The following is a 23883-nucleotide window of genomic DNA, read 5'->3' as shown; positions in this document are numbered from 1 at the left end:
TTTCTACGTACTGTTTCATTAAGTTGGTCCTTGGACAGACATTGTTGATTTTGTTGTTGTGAGTGATGGCACGGAGACCCTCCTTCCACACCTTTGGCAAAAAGCAAATAAGGAAAGAAATAAACATGCATTTACGTACTACACACATGACTTGCGCTTATTTTAGAAATTATTGTTCAACAGTTAAACATTAAAATCGGGTGTCAAGTTTGTATGTATTGACCCCAATGTATTTGATTCGATATAAATTCTACATATCCAAATCTATTTTAGTTATTGAAATGTTTCATGATTTTCTTTCATGCTATTTTCATTATTAGAAAAAAGTGATTAAATAATTAAAATAAATTTGTAAGCAACTTTAGTTATTATTAATAACGGGTTTATAATATTATATTGTAAAACAAATATATTACAAAATAATGCGCAAGTCACACGCAACACAAAATTATAAAAACTTAAAAGGTATGCAAGCCATTTAAAGTATCGCAATAAAACCCAAACCTAACATCGACTACACACACCAAGTTAAGACTGATACTCTTGTAAGCCATGCTTCATTTGAAACATGCCAGAGACTTACTGTTTCTTTAAACAGGTCATGGGGCAAACGTTGTTGGCTTTTACATTGTGTGTGATCCTCCTTAGACCTTCCAACCAGACCTTTTGAAAGCGTTGGGAATTTTAACAATTTTAGTATTATATTATATAAAAAAAGAATAATTTATTAACACCTAGCTATTTGTCGTATTAAATCAAGGGTAACGCAGTATGTCTTCCTCTTAAGTATGGTTTAAGTATGACGCCTGATTAGGCGTCATACTTAAACAGTTTTCTAAATCATCTTTCGTACATCCATCCATTCAGTCGTCATTTCCATTTATATATGATGTATACTTTCAACTTCTTTACAATTGATCTTTTTAACATCAGCAGTAAATTCAATATCTGAATATTAGTTAGAAATATCATTATATCTATAAAGAAAGGTCCAGAAGCTGATATTTTTTTAATTAAATGTACTGTTAGATTAAGAACATATTAAATTCCATCCCAGTCCTTTATCTTGCATACTTATAAGAAATTCTAATGAAAGGATCTATATATGTATGGAATATTTTATTAATAAAGACTGCATCTACAGTCAAACCAATAAATACGAAGTTTGAAAAATTGTAATGTAGAATCTATGTATAAGATATTACATACGGTATTTCCTTATTGTTCTATACTTAAAAAAAACTAATATCAAATTGATATAATATAACACTTACAATTCACTAACATTAATATACTACTAATATCTAATATTCTTATAGTAGTTAACATTTCTAAAGCAGTGGTTCAGTTGTTATACTGCATGGATGGAACTAGTGAAACTTTTAAAAGTAACAAGTTGGTCAGTTAGTTCAAAGTACCGCACTATAAATACGTTTTAGTAGCAATAGTTTATCGACTAATTGCCTAATAGCGTAATGCCTGATTAGGATAATAGTCACTAACCTTAGCGGTGGCAGCATCAGGACAAACAACGTGCTGGTAATTGATATTGATGTAATCTGTGCCACTACATATAGTTAGAGACTTATCTTCTAAGCTTTCACCGTGTTTGTTTTGAAGGCTGGAGCTCAATTTCGACTCCTAAAAGAAGAAAAATAATAGTATATGTTTTAAAAAAGTAATAAAGAATGTTCATAAATTGTCAACCAACTTCAAAAAGGAGGCTTTCAATTCGATTGTAATTTTTGTGTTCAAACATTCTCAACCTGATCTTTTGTTATTTTGCTAATTCTTTTATTGTTTAAAAGCTGGCGTTTCTCTTTTAGGCTTCTTGTAGGCATCTTTCATCAAAATACGACCAGTAGTTTTTCTATTCACTTCTCAGTGTTATGGAGTAGGTATAGAAAACAAAATCTAAACATATATACAAATGCAGATGTAGATAGTGATATGCGATTGCCTATATAAATTAATATTTAATGAAATCTAAAAGTGGGTAGGACCTGGGAAGAAAACCCTGGAAATGTTAATTTTGACCTATAAAACTCTTTTTGTTGCGTTTTAATATTTGTTGATATATTTACCAAACAATTCTTTATGGTTGGTTTGCTGAATAAAAAATATACTTAAGATTGTTTAAAATAATAAGTTGCTCATAATGCCTTCATAAATATTTCTTATTTCGTATTTGATGACTTTAAGTCTTAAGTCTCGTGTTTACAACAAACAATCTCATTAATTTGTTCTAGGCCATTGGAGCATGCCGTTTTCATTTCATTGACGATTTTGTTTCGCATCAGGAAACATTATCAAAGGTTTGCAAGGAGTACGTCACGCGTAGCGCCCGTGGAACGTTATCATTATCCTTACCTTTAATGGAACACCTCCCGACCTCACATCGCTGACTTGGCACAGTTCTATCACATCGCCGTCCTGGAACAAAGTAACAATCAGTTGAGTTACGACATTAATTAAAATGTAATTTACATACAAATTTTGTCGTATGAAGAGCTTCATAATTAGCCGGATTTAGTCCGAATGATCGTAATTCGAGTCTGGTCGATATCAAATAACCATTGTATATAAATTTGTATTTTGATTGACTTTCCGGTAATGGGAACAATGATACCAGACTAAAAATCATGTAGGTCACTTATCCTTGTCTTGTCAACCCTCGTATATACATTATACATTCTGTTTCAACTGTTCACACGGTAGTACTGTACTATCTTGGGAAAATTTAGGAAAGATTATGTTATATATTTATGTATTTAACTATTAAGTACTCGAACTTTGTAGAAATTTGTCTGCGTGGGTGCCTCTTTCAACGATAATATCGCGGGTGAACGCTGAGATATGACAGTGACTTTATGAGATACAAAGTGGGAAACGTAAATTTTTACTGTGTTACAACTTATAGTAGTCGTAACATACTTTGTGACGGTTACTACCTTCCATCTATTTACTTGCCATTTCTCTTTCATATATAAAATAACTATCACTCTCATTAAGTTTGCCGTTTTAACTTTAAATTATTCTGTAACTTGATCACAAAGGCAGATTCATTCCTAAGACCACTATTATTCAGTAGCAACATTGTTTCCTCGTCGTAGACAGTAAATGTCTTGAAAGGAAATTAGGTTGACTGCACGCAAACGTCCTGTGAGGATGTTGCCTCAAGGAAATTATTTATGTAACACGCTTCAGTATACCTACACATATTTTCTCCTCTGTTTATGACTCACAATATATTTTTAGCGACAAATGACAAAATAAAAATAATTTTCAATTTATTTTCGACTGTTTTAGATATATTATGTGCAAACATTTCGTTACGTTACTGGAACTGGATAAAAGTACTATTTATGGTAATTTTTTACAGCCATAAAAGTATCCTTATAATTTAACCTTTTTTAATATATTTATGTAAAACGTTTTGACATATGTAAGTATTTAAATTCAGCATTAAATAACATGAGTGAATGTGGAATATTGAAATTGTCTGTTATGCGTACACCTCAAAACAGATACCTAGAAAACTTTAATTTTCTTGATAAAACATTCCTGGGTCTAGCACCTGTTCGCCCATAAACCTTCGTCGGAACGGTGAAACGGACCAAATAATGTATTCATGTAATCTAAAATGTAACTCAGGTGCGACTACACAGTGTAATGGGGTGTACATTTTAAATTTTTACGGTAAATAATATGGATGGGTATAGCCATGGGATTAAATCAGTTTTGAGGGTACAGTTGTGCAGACGAAGGACAATCCTTTGGGGCTTTTTGGCGGTAAATACTCGTGTCCTATATTCAACTAACTTCCAAATATGTAATTTTATTATATTTTTTATTACGTGCGTATTCTATGATATCTTCGCCAAAATTTCGATTTTTCTGTTTGCAATTGATAGGGTTTATTTGGTCTTCTATTTATTTTTCTATTACGTACGTAACCGATATAAAGATTTCATATCAAGCTATCCCGGATGTCCCCTACTTATATTTCTTTAGTATAAACGTGATAGTCAAGAATATTATAAGGATAATATTTAGATACTGGTTGAATTACATCCATGTCCAATTTCATTTATATGTTGTTACGTTTTTTTTTACAGTATATATATTGTACCACATTCAGTTGTTCATTGATTCAAAATTTATTTTAATTTACACATTGACATAACAAAAGGTTTTAGAGAAAATAATATTTATTTTCATTAATGCATTCGTATCACAAACTACGGCACAAGCATTCACTTCAAATCAATAAGCGGGGAATAGAATCGACGACCTAGTTTATGACAGCTCCGGAAGTATAGACGTAACTAGATCTAGTTTCAATCGAGATTGCAACTGTCGGACGCATTCGACTTATCGCAAATATACATAGGTGTGGTATAGATGTATACATAGGTACTGCGATGCATGTCCATTCATCCATATCAGATATATAAAATGTGAAATAGAATTCTTCGAAGTTACATGTTCATTCTAAAAAAAATGGATCGTTAATATGTAGACATTATTTGTTGTAATTATTATTTGTTAGTATCGTCTTGCAGTAGGTGCTACTTACAATTTTCTTAAACTCGCAACCGATCTGACTCGGTTTTATTATTTAAAGGATTCCTTCGTTTTTAGAAGGTTTATTTGTTTAGTCTTCCGTAAATACTTCTGTCTCACATGATATATGATAGATATTGAAACATGTGCCGCCAACCATTTTTTAATAAATATTGACCGAAAATAGAGTTAAAACGGTGAAATTACAGGGCATGGAAGCAAGACAATTTAGTCCTCCAAAATAGCAACACAAGAGTGGACCTCACATGGTGACGTTCGTGGTGTTTTCCACATATACTCGTATGTATAAGCGACGTTTATTATTCATTATCACATGAGCCTGATTTTTGTGTTATCCGGGATGACAATCCCGGTCATACATAAAAAAATATAATTCATAGTTGTAATGATTTTAAAATCTAACGGAATAAATATTGGTCAATCAAAGTATATGCACCTACATTTCCATCCCTATTTCTGTGAATAAAAAATGAACCGAAACATCATCGCTCATTATTCTCACGTTTTCCATTTACGACAAATAAAAGACGCTATTTCATTATACGGGAAGAAATCTTAATGTTCCCATAATTTCCGAGGAACACGACATGTTTCATTGTCATCGTCACATCTTATTACTGTCGCTGTAGGTAATGTCGTGTTGTTTATTAATTCCGTATATTGTAAGCATCGGCTTTTGTATTTATATCCGGATACAATCAGTCCTTGGGCTGGCATATACTTTTTTTTTTGGAATCTGTCAAATTAAACGCAATAAGTAGTAAGTTTCCGAAATTGTTCGATAAGCAAGGTAGTGTTGAGTTGAACACTGTCATTTTGAATAGCAACAGTTTTGGATATATTATTTTTGGAATAGATCCTGAAAATTTCTAAATTTAAAACGATTTGGATTTGCCAGATTACAATATACATAGCAGTACACTAATAGTTGGAATTAAAATGAATACTTTTGGTTCAATGTATATATAGATAACTTATAGAAGAAATGTTTTATGAAGAATTTCAGTACATTTCTAATTTTAGCGATTTGGACCGTTTGTTGATACATCAGTCAATCATTTTCTTCTTTTCACTACATTCCTACTCGTGTATAGTAAAATTAAATTTCTTAATGTTAGCAGCCCTATTTGTAGGTTAATTTAAACCCCTTTGGAGTGACTAATAGGTAATCTCTTAAAGCATACAGTGATCACTGTTTGTAATCCTCCTAGCTACAAGGTGAGCCGACAGCCGCGACTTTATCTTGCTCATATATCTCCTGGGATTATCGATCGTATGTGTAATGTTAGCTGAGGATACACTGTACATTGTCATTGTCTAATATGTGACGGTAAATATATTTAAGTAGATAATTGTGAAAGCGTCGTAGCCTAATAGTTAATTCTCGGACTTAGACTGAAAGTTCGTGAGTATAAATCTGATCTACACCAAATAGAAATTTTGGTGTCTCGATTTTTATGGCTGACTAACTCTCCGCTGAGTGCAAATTAACCAGAGAGAAGAAAGAAAGAGACAGCGGCAGCCACGCCACGTTAGTCAGAAAATATATAGAAAAATAAGGGAATGGCGAATGAATTCAAGTGTTACGTTTACTTTGACATTTGCCAATGCATTATTAGTCGTGAAGGTGCGTTGTTATTTCCACTATATAGGCACTAGTAATTAGTGAATACGGACTTAATTATCTCTCAATGATGAATTTGAATGGAGACCTTTTTAACTTTACATTAAGGATAAACCTCATTCCGTAATAAAATCCTGGATAATTGTAAACATTCACTGTAATATAATACTCAATAAGATCGTACAGTAAATTAATGGGCCCATTAATTAATCGTAGGAACAAAATTAATAATTATATCAAAAAAATATGTTCATTTAGAAACTGAAGTAGAGTTCCGTGTTAGACTTTCTCAACTGAATTTGAAACTAAAACTGCAAGATATGGAAAAAAAATTGACTTGTATAAGTTATGTAAGTGTCAATTAAGGATAAATGTATCATTTTAAATTTAGAAATTATTATGATTATAGCATCAAATGTTTTAACGAATATAATATTCGGTAATACTTTTCCATGTATTACCGAATATACTATATTCGTAATATTATATAATTTACAAATACAGTTTACGCGCATGAAATCACACGACAGCATAGAAACATATTCATTTAATTTAGTATAAATCTTTATAATAATAATAATCAATTCACAGCTATATGCTTTGAAATTTTAAGAAGTCAACTCTTTGAATCTTTCTGACAACATCAAGGACTCCGCCATAAAACTCTCATGAAGAAAGTAAAAGACTAAACAAAAGAAACACACTAGGTCGTGCAACTATTCATTTCAATTTCGCATGACATAAACATGTAGTTAATTTACATTTATGTGCATAATTTAACGGTCAAGCCCGTGTAAATATTACCTATGTCATGAGTATGTCGTCATAGCTTTGTACATTCTATGGTAAAAGTGTTTTATCAATTTTCAAACAGTTGCTTACGTCACTACGTTAAATGTTAGTATTGTATTGCAATGGGGTAGATTAGATAGTCTAATTTGACTATCTGGATCAATATTGAGATTAGCTAATTCCTGTACTGACTGTAATTATGATTATGTTAACTACATCTTTTCTATTTCAATGTATTAGTTAATTTACATAATTTTATTTAAGGAATTCTTTAGTTTCATGATGTAAACACAAGTGTCAAATTAGTATATTAAACCCTCTTTGTTATTTTTAACTAACAGTAAACAGTTCTAGTTTCTTTTTTTAAATACTTTTGTAATTGAAGGTTTAATTAAACAGTATGATAGGGGTTATTTTTAAACTTTCGTGTTTGATATACTTTTTTTATATTATTATACTAGGTGTATTATTAGTCGAAACGTCGAGAGAGGTAAATAGATTTATTTGTCATAAAATTAGTTTCTGTTAAGACCCGATTAATAATATAAATAATGATACGGGTATAATGTTCTTGTAACAATCAGATATATTTTTGTGAGTTGATGCTATTTAACGAGCATTTAATAGATTTATTAAATTAAGCATTTAAGCATTTGGTAAAACTTAGATACCTTTTTATTTTAATTAATATATTCATAACCGCGACTGCAACATTAAATGGTTAGTTTAAGAAGTATTAATTAACTATTTTGTGGTTTCTTCCAGAAAATATACCGTACCTTACTGCTTAGTCACTAATTAATCTTAGATTTTTTGTGAAAACCTTACTAAATTCCGTAGTTCACTTACAATTTCAAAATATCATGTTTTTTCTTAGATTCAAATTTCGTTAATCTAGCACTGAAAACATAAATGTAGATTTACTTACTTCAACATAATTATAATATAGTACTATATCCAATGTAACATTTTAAATCTCACATAACATTACGTAGGAATGAAGATCATATCCTAAGGACGGTGTTACATATGAATGTGGTTGGGTCTATAAGGGTAGAGGAAGACCGAAAAAGAGATGGATGGACTGTGTGAAAGATAATATGGTGAGAGAGGGATTAAATAACGGGATGCGAACAGAGATGAACGCCGACCCCAAATAAATGGCATAAGGAAGAAGCAGATGATGACATAACATTACTTCTAAGATACGTTGCGTTGTTTACTTCTAAGTCAAGATTCCTATTTAGATTTTATTATATATACTAGCTGTACCCGCGACTTCGTCCGCGTAAATAATTATTTAACTCAATTAACACAATATAAGTCAAATAAATAAGTTTCATCGTTTCATACATCATTTCATACATTTTTAGCTTCAAAAATGATAAAAAGTAAAAATAAATATTTAATCAATAGGCTAAAAAATAAATTTCAAGCTTCTAGCTTTAAACATGACGATACATCTATATAACCTTGGATCTAACCTTTCAATCCTCTTGCAACCCTTTTTGACATTAAAAAGTAACCTATGTCCTTTCTCAAGTCTATCTATGTCTGTTTCAAATTTCAATTTAAATCGGTTCAGTATTTTGGCGTGTAAGCGAGACAAACAGACAAAGTTACTTTCACATTTATAATATCAGTAAGGTATTTAATAAACTAACCCTAAGACAAAGAAAAAAGTTTAATCGTTCTAGCTTCAACACACAAACAGCAAATTTCCAAATAACTTTCATTCTCTATTTTATTGTATAGAGTAAAAATTTTACTTGAATGTCATATTTATTGATATTTAAACAACAGCCTAAAAATGAGTCTCAAACTTCTAGTTTTAAAAAATGACGATTCTTCCATACAGCGTACCATTGCAACCCCCTTACAATCCTTTTTTCACATTCAAAAGTAATATTCTTTGTCCGGGTGTGAACTAACATTTCATTTAAATTTTTATTTTGTTTTGGAGCGTAAGACTGACAGAAAGATAAACAGAGTGTTTCACAGTTATAACATATGAACCAATGAAAATAGTTTCGTCGTTCTAGTTTCAAAAATGACGAATTTACTAAAAACTATCCCCTATTTTACTTTACCCCTTTAAGGGTAATTTTTTACAAACATTGAATGTCATATTTATTTATATTTAATCAACAGCTTCAAAAATAAATTTCAAGAAAAATGACGATTTTACATAAAAACTTGCATTCCCTATTTTATTTTACCCCCTTAAGGGTATTTTTTTTAAATGTCATATGTATTTATATTTAATCAACAGCCTCAAAAATAAGTTTCAAGCTTCTAGCTTCAAAAATGACGATTTTACATAAAAACTTGTATCCCCTATTTTATTTTACCCCCTTAGGGTATTTTTTTTACAAACAATGAATGATGTATTTATATTTAATCAACAGTCTCAACAATAAGATTCAAGCTGTTCAAAAATGACGTGTTTACATAAAAACTTGCATCCCCTATTTTATATGGCTGAGAGATGTATTTATATTTAATCAACAGTCTCAACAATAAAATTCAAGAGCTTAAAAATGAACATAAAAACTTGTATCCCCTATTTTATTTTACCCCCTTAAGGGTATTTTTTTACAAACAATGAATGTCATATGATTTCTATTTAATCAACAGATAAGTTTAACTTCTAGCTTCAAAAATGACGAATTTACATAAAAACTTGCATCCCCTATTTTATTTTATAAATTTTTTACAAACATTGAATGTCATTTTTATTTATATTTAATCAACAGTCTCAAAAATAAGTTTCAAAAATGACGATTCTTCCATACAATCTTTCATCCCCCCTTTTAACCCCTTACAACCCTTTTTTCGCATTAAAAAGTAGCCTATGTCCGTTCTCAGGTCCGTTCTAGACTATCTGTATACCAAATTTCATTCAAATCGGTTCAGTAGTTTTGGCGTGAAAGCGAAACAGACAGACAGAGCTACTTTCACATTTATAATATTAGTTTTTGTCGCACAAAAATATATTTTTATTGTTTCCGTTAATAATTTTACAGTATTAATCTTTTTGTTTCTTAAATCAGTAAATAATTTAAATAGTTCAAATATATGATGAAAAGGTCATTTATTTTATAAAAAAGACTATTTTTAGTTTATGAAAAATAAGAAAATTATTATATATATATTAATACCTATACTTTATTAATTTTGTGTTAATGCTTTTTAAATAAACACCCACACATTATTTCTGTATAACCTACAAAAATTGGTAAATAATTTAATTTCGTAGACACCACAACATTCTTTAAAAAATGTAAATAATAAAATGTGAAGAAATTGTGATTGTTATTAAGTTTTTTTTTTAAGTTTGTCATTTATTATTATTCAACATTGGACATTGACTTTAATTTTTGTAATTTATATTGTAAAACTTTAAGACTAAACTGTATCCAAAAACAAATTAATAAAAAAAATCGCCAAATTTGTCAATCGGCCAATTCACATACACACGATATACGATTTTATCATAAAAAAGTGTCAAAAAACTATTTTCACTAAACGTCAACGTCATCTTTGTGCAAGATGTTTCGTTTTACATTATGTTATCTGTGGTTTTGTTCTCTGTGATGGATACCTTATTGGCGCAAACGTGTGTTGATTGGTTGTTAGCTAGTGAAATGAAAAGATGGCGAATGAAACGCATGTTATATATGAAATGAAAAGATGACGATAACCTTGTATTTCCATTTTGAACACAATTAAAAAGTAGCCTATGTCCTAATATTTAAATCGGTTCAGTGTTTAAAGCGAGAGAGACAGACAGACAGACAGACAGACAGACAGACAGAGTTACTTTTTAGTAAGGATAGTAAGGATAAGAGCTAAACTTCTTGCATTCGTAGACCACTCATTGTGGTTTTAAGCAAATCCTTTTGACTAGTTAAATTTAGTACATTCATAGACTCTACGTACCTATAGTCGATCTATATATATAATAAAAAAAAATATACTGTGCTTATTCTTTTAGTCAAGATATCCTGATATTTAAATAAGCACTGCACGAAGTACAGAGTAATACAATAATATAGTAGTTACTAATTTTGCAGATGATTTTGCATCAGTTTTAATTCATCTAAGCGGTTTATAACGTGGATTTGATTGATGTAACCAGAAATAATGAAACAGAAATGTTCAAGCGATATTTTATTTTTGTTTGTTTCAAAAAATACTCAATTGAAGTCAACGCAAGTTGTTTGAAAGGTAGTATTAACGAACATTTATGATGATGGATGGACAAGGTCTGGACGACGGCCAAATAATCTGAATTTCATTCTCACTTCTAAAACAATTGTAAAGGGCATCTTTTACATTATTTCAACTAAAAAATAGAGAAATTTTTGTGAAGGCATCGCACAATCCACAAAGCTTGTTCATGCTCAATGGAAAAAGCACTTTAAGTTAAGTACCAGAAAGTTCAACGTGAAGATAGCTCATTACTGCAAAGAATGTGCAAGGTCGAGTACCCAAGAGTCTGGGAGAAGGAATGTAGTACCGCCGAAAGGGTGCTTGACGGCTTTGTTAATGGCCGTGGAAAATTAGAGGCTATGATTGATATGGTTCGTAAAACAAGAATTACAAAAAAAGATGAAGAAAATTTTATCACTCTGCCTGACTACTACTAATGCAACAATTTGGGCTTTATTTGAAGTTACTTATTAATAAGATTGGAATATTTTTAAGTTAATATTGTTTTACTTTTGAAGTATAGGAGCCGAAAACGAATTTTTTCACAAGATTGTGGTATTTAGAACTCATAACATTAGACTATGGCACACTGCAACATCCACATAACATTTCCGGTTGGCAGTGATATAAATGATCCGTGGATTAATAAATTATAAAAGGCTATTTAATACACATTTCTTCACAAAATAACACATTGACCCCGCCCTTCGCAAGTGCATTCCAGCAGTAGGTCACTTAAATTGGAAACCTTGACATCGTTCCGGTGTTCTGTGAATTTATTCCAGGTAAGTTATATTAAAATAACATTGTCTGTTATTTTTATATGTTATATTATATATTATACTAATAATAATAATCTTAGGGCAATTAACAAAGCGCCATCTAGACCCAAGTTAAGCTAGCTAAAACTTGTATTATGTGTACTAGATAACTGATACAGATATATATATATATATATATATATATATTATTTTCGTAAATAGATACATATTAGACATAGAAAACGTCTAGACCGATACAAACAATCATACTACTGAATACTAATGTTTGTGCTGTGCGAGGAATCCAACCCACGACCATCGGAAGTAAGGCAGTTTGCTAAACCGTTATACCACCGATACGTCAAAATGTTATATATATTTTTTGTGATAGTGTTTTCTATTATTTTAAATTTTATTACGATCCTTTCCGCCGGTTAGCTATAAAAAGGTAAAAAATACACTATTTAAATTATCAGCGCGTAAGAATGAATGGATGGGAAAGAAACTAATTTTTAGTCCATTATTTACTTATTTGTAATATTGTATATAAATAGGTTCTATGTATGATATACGTGCAAATTGTAGACAATATGTATATCATAGCTAAATTTGTATTCATATAAAGGAAAACATTGTTTATCTTTAATATTTTCAAAGAGATATTCAATGTTTGTTTTAGCTTTATATATACTTAGTCGGTTATTCACAAAATTTTAACGTTAAATTCCCATCACACGGGAATACCTGTAGCTTATTAATTTAAGGTGTATAAATAAGCTAGAGGTATTCTCATGTTAAGGAAATTTAACGTTAAAATTTTCTCGAGATTTTACCGAAAATTAAAAAGAGTAGTACTGCTTATAATTTTATCATAACTGAATTCAATTGTGAAAATATATGTATAAGTGGGTTATAAACTCACATAACGTCTAATCAATATAAATTTAAATTCAATGCAACTTGTTTATTTATTAAGATATAAATATAAATTGTAATGTAATCGAGACTAAACCGAATAAATCGACAACTACGTCAATTAGTTATTTCACGTTAGTTAATGAATGAATGAAAACACTTTTTTGTTCCTCTCACAGAAAGATATAACAATTACATAAATTAATATGTACATCAAATATAAATGGACAGACAACATAATTATAATATAGAGGTAACAGTATTACAGGAGGTTAAGTTATACAGTAACCATTAAACAAGGAATTAATACGTTGGTAGAAATTAAATTCAAGACTATAAAAAGGTGAGTAGGGGCGCAGTGCAATGAAGTTTTATCGAAATTAGTTTTTAGAGTCGATGGGCTGGTTGTATAATTTAGGATTACATAGGTACTTTACATTTCACATAAAAGCATTCCATACAATGTAATATTGTTCATTTATCTGAACATTCCCTTCATATCTAACACAAACAATTTTCATTTCAGACAATTCTCTTTCACGTTTGTACACGCATAATATTTAAGAGTAGGTGGATGCAGGGAGGTAGTAAGAAACTCCAGGGGGTCCATCCAGTGAGAAAACAGAAACAGCAAGAATATTAAATAATAATCAGGTCTCTTCGGATAAAATTACATATATAATTTAATAGATTTTGACAAAAATAATTATATTGTTTCATACGATTGAAATGACAAATGAACTGGCTGAGTGTTACAAAATAATGACCATAGTGTATCCATCAGAATGAGATAGTAAAAGGTATTTTCCTCTCGGTTATTGATTATAACAAAACTTAAAAATCCCAGTTTTAAAATACTTGTCCGTTTTTCTGTAACCTTTTACGACAACAAGAATTACGAAGTGGGCAGTATTATTATAAAATTACTTATATTAAGTTTATTCGAATACTCATTATTTTTATTATTGTTATACCCTTTCTATAAATACTAAGAAAACACATGTTTTGAACGCTAATATCAATTGATGGATTCACACGCTTTCAATTTAAAAAAAAATTAAATTGATAATTTTTAGGTATACATTTTTCTGTTTATATAGGTGCCTCATCTCAAAATGCCAATAACATCAAAAAATTTGATTATAGCTGGAAAGGCTGATCGCAGATAGAAAAAAAATATATAAATATTTATTTTTTTTATCTATATCTCCATAACTTTAAAAGAGCTTTTCTAATTACGCTTCCCTTTGCGCCCCAAAGGCCCTTAGTAGTGCCCACTTTGCTTATCCCATCTCAAAATAGCGACGCTTTTAGGTGGACCATTCAAGTTACCATAATAAATATCTTATTGCGATGGACAAGTCTACCTTTCGAGATTTGAATTGACAAGGCCTGTCAGTTATAATGAATCCCACGTATTTTCGTTTGAACACTGTATTTCTTATTGTACAAAAACGAAGTTTCTTCATTATAAGTATTGAATATATTTAAACATACAAAAATATGTATAGGTATGTAAGTACCTACCTATTGTTATTAGTTAACATTTAAGCTCTGTAGTTGAAGAAATTCTATCTAATTCCCATGTTTCTTTATTCTATATTCGTAAATTATTTATATAAATTAAATTTTCTAAGTTTCACTTACCAGATAGCTTAATATCTTACGAACCGTAATATACAGATTTCGTTATGGATTCATTAAAAGTAATTGTTTTCCTAAGTTCTGTTTATGTGGATAAGTTTAAGTTTATTTCTTTGTTTTAGGTACCTCATTATTTTTAACAGTATTTATAATAAACAAACTATATATTCATTTTATCTAATAGAATAGAATAATACATGTATTATTTTATGTACATCTCGTGACTCGAGATCGGTATTATATCTATGTATTGTTAAATATAAAATATAATTGCCTATCACGTGGATGTTCCATTAAAGGGACATAAATATTGTATGTTCTAAATTTGGATGATTTCGAGTATTCATATAGGTAATAAAATTAAAGTAAATATTCGTAGAACGGAGATTTATTGCAGTGTGTCAAGAGATGAAGTAAAATCAAAATAGTACGCGAACGGAACTCTATAAAAAGAAACAAATATAAATTTAGAATATTTTATAGCTAATTACAATACTATATAAAATATACAATACTATGTAAAGTATTGTATATATTGTATGTAGTATCTACTACAACATATTGCATTTACTACATACTATAGTCATACAACTTTAGTATGTAGTAAATGCGATATGTTGTAGTTTGTCATTATTGCCTCGATTATAAATATAGTAATATATGTTGTGGACTATTTTACATGAGTCGCCTGCAGCTATTATCTACCGAAACCCACAAACTGAGTCTGTAAATTTTGTACCTATCTATTGTTGTATTCATCGTACAAGTTTTTCCTATACTACAAACTCATTTATGGCCATAACATAATATTACTAGAGATAAGATAAAATTACAATATTACTAAAACGAAATGGAACTATTATAGATTGAATATTATGTATTTTTTTGATTTGGATTTTATAAAAATAAAAACTATTTTAGAATTTTCCATTATTTTCTTGTAAAATAAAAGTAGACTACGTTAACGTGAATATTAGCTATTTACCAGTGAAAGTCTCTTTAAAATCGGTCTAGTCATTTTAGAGATTAGGAGGAACAAACGGATGACGTTTTTGGTGTCTTTTAAGTACCGTTTATACTTCCATATGCATTTAGTGACAAGCTGTTAATTTGAAAACAGACACTTCAATTTCATTTATTTTTATAGATACATTCAAGTTTATGACCTATTAAAGTTTAGTTCCTTTAAAATAAGCCTCCCAACGTATTTAAGTTCTGCCTTACTTTAACTTGATATATAGAATTCTCCCCATTTATCTTCCTATCTGACCCTAATCGAATCCTAATGGCTATTTCGACTGATGCCGCCTCAAGGGTACGTTTACGATTGAATCATATTTACGAATAGATTTTGCCCTTTTATCATTTTCTTTATTTTTACATATAATAAAATCGTCGTAAACTGTCTGTTTATGTTTGTGTGATAAGGTTTTACGTTAAAACGGCTGGAGGAATTAAATTATAATTTTAACAGAACATATTGTTATATATTGGTCAACACATGGGCGAAAGAAATAGGAGAAAAATATTATTTATTGGAAAAACAAATTATTATTAATTAGCACATCTACTATTGTTAATTAAATTATTAAATAATAATAATACCACCTTATCCCGTATAAATGTTTTATTTATTTTTGTTGTTTGAATATCGTTAATAAATAGTGCCTATAAATGTATACGTATATCTATGTTTATTTATTTATTTGAGCAACCAACAAGACATACACCATGAGGTTACGATTATTATAACTTGCAAAGAGTTAGGTATATAGTGTTGACTTAATTACTGGTTGCCACGGCATGCGTAATGCCGCACATCTGACAATTTAGTCAAGTCAAGTAAGTCTAGTACACATAAGACAAGTTTTGCTTAGCTTGGGACTAGATGGCCTTATGAGAATTGTACTATTATCATCCATCATTATTAGTATTTAAATGTCTGGTCCTATTTTATACGGGAGATAAGACACTGCTATTACTGGACGAATTTGGTAATATTGTCGAATGAAAAGAACTACAGGAGAAGAAGAGAATTCGCGCAAAGATACGCCCTTTGTCAGATACGCAAAGGTAATATTAAGAGCCCACGCACGCAGAGAGCGGTCAGAGTTCTGCGTTTTAGTGTCCGTTGACCACCCAAGAGTTCCAACGCACACAAGCGGCGTGCAAATTCTCGCGTTCTAGTTTCATTTGGGTCTTTGCATATGCAACATGTCACTAGAAAGTTCGTTATCCGATGAAGAATAAATGCTCTTGTGGAGCTTAGCAGCTTCAAAAAGAAAAGGTGCTCTCAATTAACACAACGCGAAAAGAACATTACTTACATATTACTTAAATCGTATAATAAACTCCTTTCCCTAACCAATCCAATCAACTTTTTCGTGTTTCCAAACTCAGACATCGCGGCGTTCCGGCGTTCCCTGTCTTAGTGGGAAAAGAACTCTTGGAACGCGAAGTTCCGCTTTGATCGCCGCGGTCAGACTGCCCGCTGTGTGCGTTGTTGTTATAGACTCGGTACATTCTAATAAACGCCGAACTCGGAACTCGGAACTCCTGACCGCTCTCTGAGTGCGTGGGCTCTAAGATTATTCACTAGTTCTTCATATATCACAACGTCATCAACACAGATAATATTATAGTCACCGCAGATTCAGAGCCAATAAATGATATATCATATTAAACCCAGTGAAGCACGATAGGCCAACGTAATTTAATTTCAATCCTGTCATTTATGTGCCGGATTTTCAACCGACATCAGATATGTGAAGGTTTTTGATTTAATTGTACTTTTTATGTCACTTGATTCTCATATTGCTGTTATTTGTAGTTGTGAGATTGCTTTTTTTCTTTTTTTGATATCAATATAAGTAACGGGAACAGTATGATAACGGTGATGAAAAACATGATGACCCTCCTGATGATAACCATAACCGTTAATGTACTGTTTGCCAAGAAATTTTGGTCGCTTCAGTAGGTACAGACAATATAACGTAGAATGACAACCAAAAACAAATAAATCAAAAATGTAAAAGGTGCGTCGCGCACACCAATCGATACCAATATTAAAAATGCGAAAGTTTGCTTGTCTATCTCTGTTTGTTTCAAATGAGGCCACATTTAGTTTATTTAGTCACATGATTTTATATATTTAACTATATAAAAAATCATAATAATTGTTAAAAACTATGATAAGTATAACAAAAGATATACTTCGACATTTATAATATTCGTCAGTATAGTAAGCAAATGATTTGAATGAATCCAATCACACTGATCGAGTTCATCGCCACCACACAAAGTATTATTGCATTTAACAGACATACACACTCGTACAAATGGCCTGATTGTGTGAATAAAATTAGCTTTAACGGGCCATTTTGTATCTTTATCGTGGCGGGAACTGAAACACCTGACTGACTGACTGACTCATTACTGGTAAGTTGCACTGGCGCTATTTTTAGTGCACTTATGTTATTACATTATAGCCGAGGCAGTGACTCAACATCTTTTCTTGAGGTATTCTAAATATTGTATACATACACCTAGGTACGTCGCATTTTATTATTATAGAACTAGGCTACTATTATAATGCTGTAATACGAGATGAATTAGGCTTTATTCCTAACGTTTCTTTTTTTGTATTTTATCTTTTTACAATATTTTATAGTATGACATATACTATAAAATATTGTAAAAAGAAAAAATGGCAAAGAAGCTAACGGGCTTCCTTATGTACAATTGTATGTACATGAGCGGATATCACGTTATTATGTGTCGTCCGTGATACTAACCACTCATGTATTGCCACTCTGAAGGGCAAAGATGTCATGCCTCTTTTCCTGTGACACTGCCTTTTCTCACCCTGTAATCGAAGCACAGTCTAGTATCCTTTGCATTTGAAGTCGGTAAACACAGGTTTACAAAATCTTCCTAAAACTACTATTTTAAAAAAAAAACCAAACAACCATCAAAATCAGTTTAGGATTAATGAAGTACAATCATACGAAAACATATATGTGGTTTAATACCTATTTTCATTTAATATACCCCAAAGTTAAATAATATACACGTATTAACGTAAACTCAACTTGCATAACTATGCTAATAACCCCTGGGAAATAAAACAGGCTATAGACTTTTAATGCAGTGTATGTACCTCTAAATGGAAATTGCATTAAACAGCACTTGTACTCCTGAATATTGGACGAGAAATGTTTATGTTTATATTTAAATATCTATTTCAGGTACTTAATATCTTCTCGACCGGTATCCCAGATGTTAGTCATGGTAGTCAGAGGTATTATCAAATGTAGACAAAGACGCGTCGTATCACCCAAATATGAACTCACACATTTGGGGTCAAGGCATAGTTTCTTCTTAAGTAGTACACTTTATAGTACTAAACCATATTAGTATATGGTTCTCGACGCTCTCTTTATCCTGTATTTTTTTATATTACACACGAATATTTCAGAATTGTACTGAAATATATACTGCAGCATAAATAATTTAATTAAGCCCGCATTTGTTACCTACTTACCCAAAGAAATGGAAAGATAAAAGAGAACTATGTGAACGAAATGTGAATTCTGAATTCACAGACTTTAATACAAAGTAGAAAATGTTTGATCTTCTGGAATATTTTATATACGGGGACTGTAGCTAGTGTGGTAGGTAGGTATCCTTTAAAGTTATGAGAAATATTCATTAGGGTTAATGAAATTTCTGTGTAGAGCATAAACCTCGAATTTTGTATCTAATATTTTCATAGCGAGCCTAAAATTTTTTATGTCTTTTTTATAGATACCTAGTATCTACTATCTTCACGTATTGTAGTAACCTTATTTAGGTAAAAAAATAAAAATAATTCTGATATATATTTCTAGCCAATACTATCGACTACGTCCAAGAATAACTATTTATTCCGCGAAATAATTAATCATTAATAATCATAAATGTAATACAACAACACTTTTTCTGTGTAAAAGTGTTGTTGTACTACATATATGTCTTTCATAATAATTATTAGTACAGCATAATAAATAATTAGTGAAGAATATCATAAGCGATAAAAATACGAATTTGATTAAATCGACTTCGATTTGACTGACTGTTTGACATTGTCAATTACTTAATTATAAACCGGAAATAACTATTATAATTTTGTTCTACTGACGAAACTGCTATTCAGTGTCTTTATTACATTTATCATAAAACTATGCAATAATCGACCATTCGGAAGCATACCAAAAATGTAACAAAATAATTTTAAGATAACTTTGTGAAAATGTATCGAAGACGATCGAAAGTGTATAAGTTTACTGTTTTAAATTTTTTCACAGTTGTTTGTTTCAGAGAAGCAGAAAGAAAAACATTTATTTGGCGCATACTACAAACGGTTACAAAATAAACAATTGTAAAAATATGTTAATACAATATACAATAGTAACAGCTACCAAAATAATCCCGTAATGTGTAAAACATCTTTTTAAAATCATAAAGATATATTTATTTTTCAAGATGCCACAAAATAATGAAAAATACTATTTAGCTTGCCTAATTAGGCAAAATGGGCCATTATACATACTTCTCATTCGTCACCTATGTTTTTACGCAAAATAAAATTGACTTCCTTTCACTTTGCTCCATTGTCCTAGACTATTTTAGCTGAGCTAAGTAAAGAAACAGATTGGTCACTAGGTCACTCAACAAACATGATGTCCAAAATGAAATAAATTTTGTCATTCCATTCAAATATTTTAGTAATAATATAAATAAATGTTACAGTCACTTACCCGGCCTTCGCTTTTCCAGTAGATGAAAAATCCATACTCGTCTACTTTGAACAAACAATTCTGCTCCAATTCGGTGTTATCTTTCTCTTCAGTCCATCTGTCAAACACAGCTCCCTATAATAAAATAAGTTATATATTAATATATATAAAGTTATAAGTTTCAGTACGAAGTATGTTAGTTACCAAATAATTTATAATTTGTCGTATTAATCGATACGTCACTGGTAATCTACTCATCAATATTTCTGATATTGCGGTACCTACGTGTAATATTTTTTTATCAATCATAATATTTTATTTCTTTATAAATGCGAAGACGTAACTCTTATTTATTTACATTTTAATATTGGATAGAGTAAATTCCTTGTTTACTGTTAGAATGAGGTTGGGATTTTGCTTTTGAAAAAGATAAAATAAATATAGGTATATTCGCCTTTATTGGTTGACACGTTACTTTGTGGAATTCTGAACCCGGACTGAAACTGTGCTCAATTCAGTAACCTGAACTGCAACTTGTGCAATGCAAATTAAATAAAATAAAAACTCTTTAGGTATTCCATTTTCATTCTCGTCTCACAGAAAACACAGTTACTTAAAAGAGAACGTTTTTTATCGTTGTTGACCCAAAGTTTATTAATATAATACTGTATTTATTAGTTTTGTACATTAAACGACAAGTTGAAAAGTTTGAAAGTAAACGACGGTAAAACAACAAATTATATAAAAAAAGACATTATTAAAAAGAAGTGTTCATACTTCGAACTTCCGAAATGATAGTAATAGAAAGTTAAAGCAATCGGTCGCCAAAAATGTATAATAAAGAAAAAACACATGTAGGTATGTATATACTAAAGATAGCGAAGTAACAATGGGCGGCCACCCATCTATTTCCCTCTCTACCATCTCGTTCAGACAACATAAGGATTGAGAGGAGTGATTAAACTTGCCTCTCGTTGAGGTGTCTGTACTGTTCAGAACGTACCTATTACAATTTAACTGCTACTATATCACTCAGATTCTCACACCTATACCTAGATATGAAATAAATGTAGCTCACCTATACGCTTACACTAAATCGGCTCCCGAACGTTTGATGTATGACCAAGGTCGTAGCAATATCTCGCTTCTTTTTCAATTTTATGAAGTCAGAAGGGATCTATAAAAAACCACTATCTTTTATAGACGGTTTATAAATACTGTATAGTTGTTGGATTGAGTGTCGGCTGTCGAGTTTAGAAACATCAATCCAATGAATATTTACTTGGCTTTAGGATCATTTATTAGGAGAGTAGCGTTTTGCAGACCTCAGTGTGCTACATTTCTGTTGATGCAGTATTCATGTTTCGATTTGAACAACCTGCAAACCCAATGTACTCTTAGTTTTTTGGGGTATATAAATATTGTAAAAAAGAAAAGATTTTATTAATATATAAGCTTAAAAAATACATTATGTATTTTAATTTTAATTTAAAGATTTAGGTTGCTTTTCATAGAACTCAAACAGAATCCTACCTACATAATGTTAGGGAGGTTCGATATCTACATTGCCTAGGGGTATCTCCTATGTTTATAGTTTAATGTGGCCCAGTGATATTTATTGCTTTTGTAGCTCATTAGAACTAGTAGCACTAGTATGTGATGGACAGCTTCCCTTAATTTATACATTAATCATTTTATTATGTTGTTTCAAATAAAAAATAAAAACGAAATCAATAAATACGGCTGCAAAGCTCTAAAGACCACAGTTTTAATTACAAAATATAGTCTTTTCATGAAAATACTACTAAAGATATATGATCTCTTCAACTCTAAAACCAGGAAATACAGCCTGGCTACGAGATACGGAGGATTTCCGTTGGGGAGCAATTTTAAAAAGTGCATAGATACGAACTGAGACGGTTTTTTGTAGGATCATTATGACATAGTACCCGTAATGCCATCTGCCCTAATAGTATACGCTGGCGGAGCACCAGTGAAGAATGTTAGTATGAGCAAGAAGTTATGTTAGTTAACCCATCCCACAATGTCCATAGCAATTAGAATACTTTTTAAATTTTCGGTAATCAATGTTCAAAATTGTCAGCAATGGACCTAATGGTACCTATTACTAATAATTCCCTCCCTTCATCAGTCAGATATGTTGTTGATATTGGAGCGTGTTCAGTGGGACATTAGCTTTTCAATAGATAAAAAAATGAACAGTGTGGTTGTCACGCGGTGCTCTGATGTCTTTGATCGATAGTTGTCTTCACTGGCTATCAGCCAACAGACTATCTAATAGAAAAATGCAAATTGTTGCAAAAATCTTGGTGTATTTATAGATTGAATGATTAAAAAATGTACCAGACGAGATCCTTGACAGTAGTTTTCCTGAAGAAGCTAACCGAACTGAAAGGTAGGAAGAGATATAAAAAAATTACGTGCACAAATAAATTGCGTAACTTGGTATTAGGTACATTTGAGGAACAGAGCTGTGTTTTTTTATAAAACATATTTTAAAAATAAAACGGTCAGGATTCTGTGTACATTAAAATTAGGATAGAGCTATTCAGAAGGGTAACGCGGTCAGCGGTCAATATTCTCATTCCCTAAAGTGGTGGTTAAAATTTAGGACCTGTTCTTAATTTAGTTGCTATACCTGCGAGTTTATTTGAACAGAATATAAATTACTGAGCTCCTAATCGTTATTTTAACGTTTCAATTTACTTTAGTAATATTTTAAATATGAAGATCGTTAGTCTGTTATATTTAATTATATATTTGAATATTATTCTCCTTTTTATAATTTAATTATTATTACAAATATAAATAGTATGAAACATAATACTAAATCTCCCATCATTGCAGTGTGTATAGATACAGAACAATGTATTCCTATAAAATAGGTGTTAGCTTTCTCGATGGGAAATAGGTAAATGGGGACTAATTTATCACTCAATCAGAAGAGACAAGTAGTAACAAGTCATTAAAAACAAGTGAAATCCAAAGGAGAGCTTTAAGGCAACACTGGTGTGTTTACTCGTGTGCAGCGTCCCATCTTTCCATGTTCCGCTTTGACTAAATATCCGCGAGCACGTAAAGATATGACCAAGATATTTTAATATCTAATGGGAAAATATGTGTATAGAAATAAGAAACTGTTTCTAAGATGAAAAGCAATATGAACAAAACAGCAAAATGGATTGAAATGATATTTAGACAACATTTTACTATTTAGATGCAATCTACTTGATGAAGAAAAATACTTCTTTATCCTCTACTAGTGACATGCCGCGTTAGCGCAGATGGATGCACCATTCATTATCATTCATAAAAACCCCTCTTTGTTGCATTGTATTAACAGTTTGAAAGAAGATATGATGCTGGTGCCGTAAGCTCGCTAACAGTGGGGCCCGCGTGGCACGCCCTTCTGGGCGGGCGTAAAATGGTGCTTTCGTAAACATTTACATTCCACTTTGATTTACGACGTACTTCTAAAACAATTTCCTAGACATTGATATAGCCATTTTTAAGTTTAATGAATGAGCCGCTCGTTATGTATATAAAT

The 23883-nt window shown here is 30.9% G+C and overlaps 1 protein-coding gene across 2 annotated transcripts in view; it reads right to left on the bottom strand.

Moving 5' to 3' along the window:
* Positions 1–23883, bottom strand: part of LOC131841245 (1-phosphatidylinositol 4,5-bisphosphate phosphodiesterase) — an 83296-nt gene that overhangs the window by 25086 nt on the left and 34327 nt on the right. Inside the window, exons 3-6 of one of the 2 annotated variants that reach the window (XM_059189535.1) lie at positions 20337–20450; positions 2371–2433; positions 1504–1641; positions 584–663 (exon numbers count right to left, since the gene is read on the bottom strand). In XM_059189535.1, the coding sequence (XP_059045518.1) occupies positions 584–663; positions 1504–1641; positions 2371–2433; positions 20337–20450 (395 nt within the window). Of the gene's footprint in view, positions 1–11; positions 92–583; positions 664–1503; positions 1642–2370; positions 2434–20336; positions 20451–23883 lie in introns of both variants that reach the window. The other variant, XM_059189527.1, reaches the window with a different exon arrangement.

Source organism: Achroia grisella, unplaced genomic scaffold, assembly GCF_030625045.1.
Source record: "Achroia grisella isolate CSIRO2021 unplaced genomic scaffold, CSIRO_AGI_Agris_v1 utg1063, whole genome shotgun sequence".
Classification (NCBI taxonomy): domain Eukaryota; kingdom Metazoa; phylum Arthropoda; class Insecta; order Lepidoptera; family Pyralidae; genus Achroia; species Achroia grisella.
Note: the sequence above shows the minus strand (reverse complement) of the source record. Positions and strands in the feature narration are given on the sequence as shown.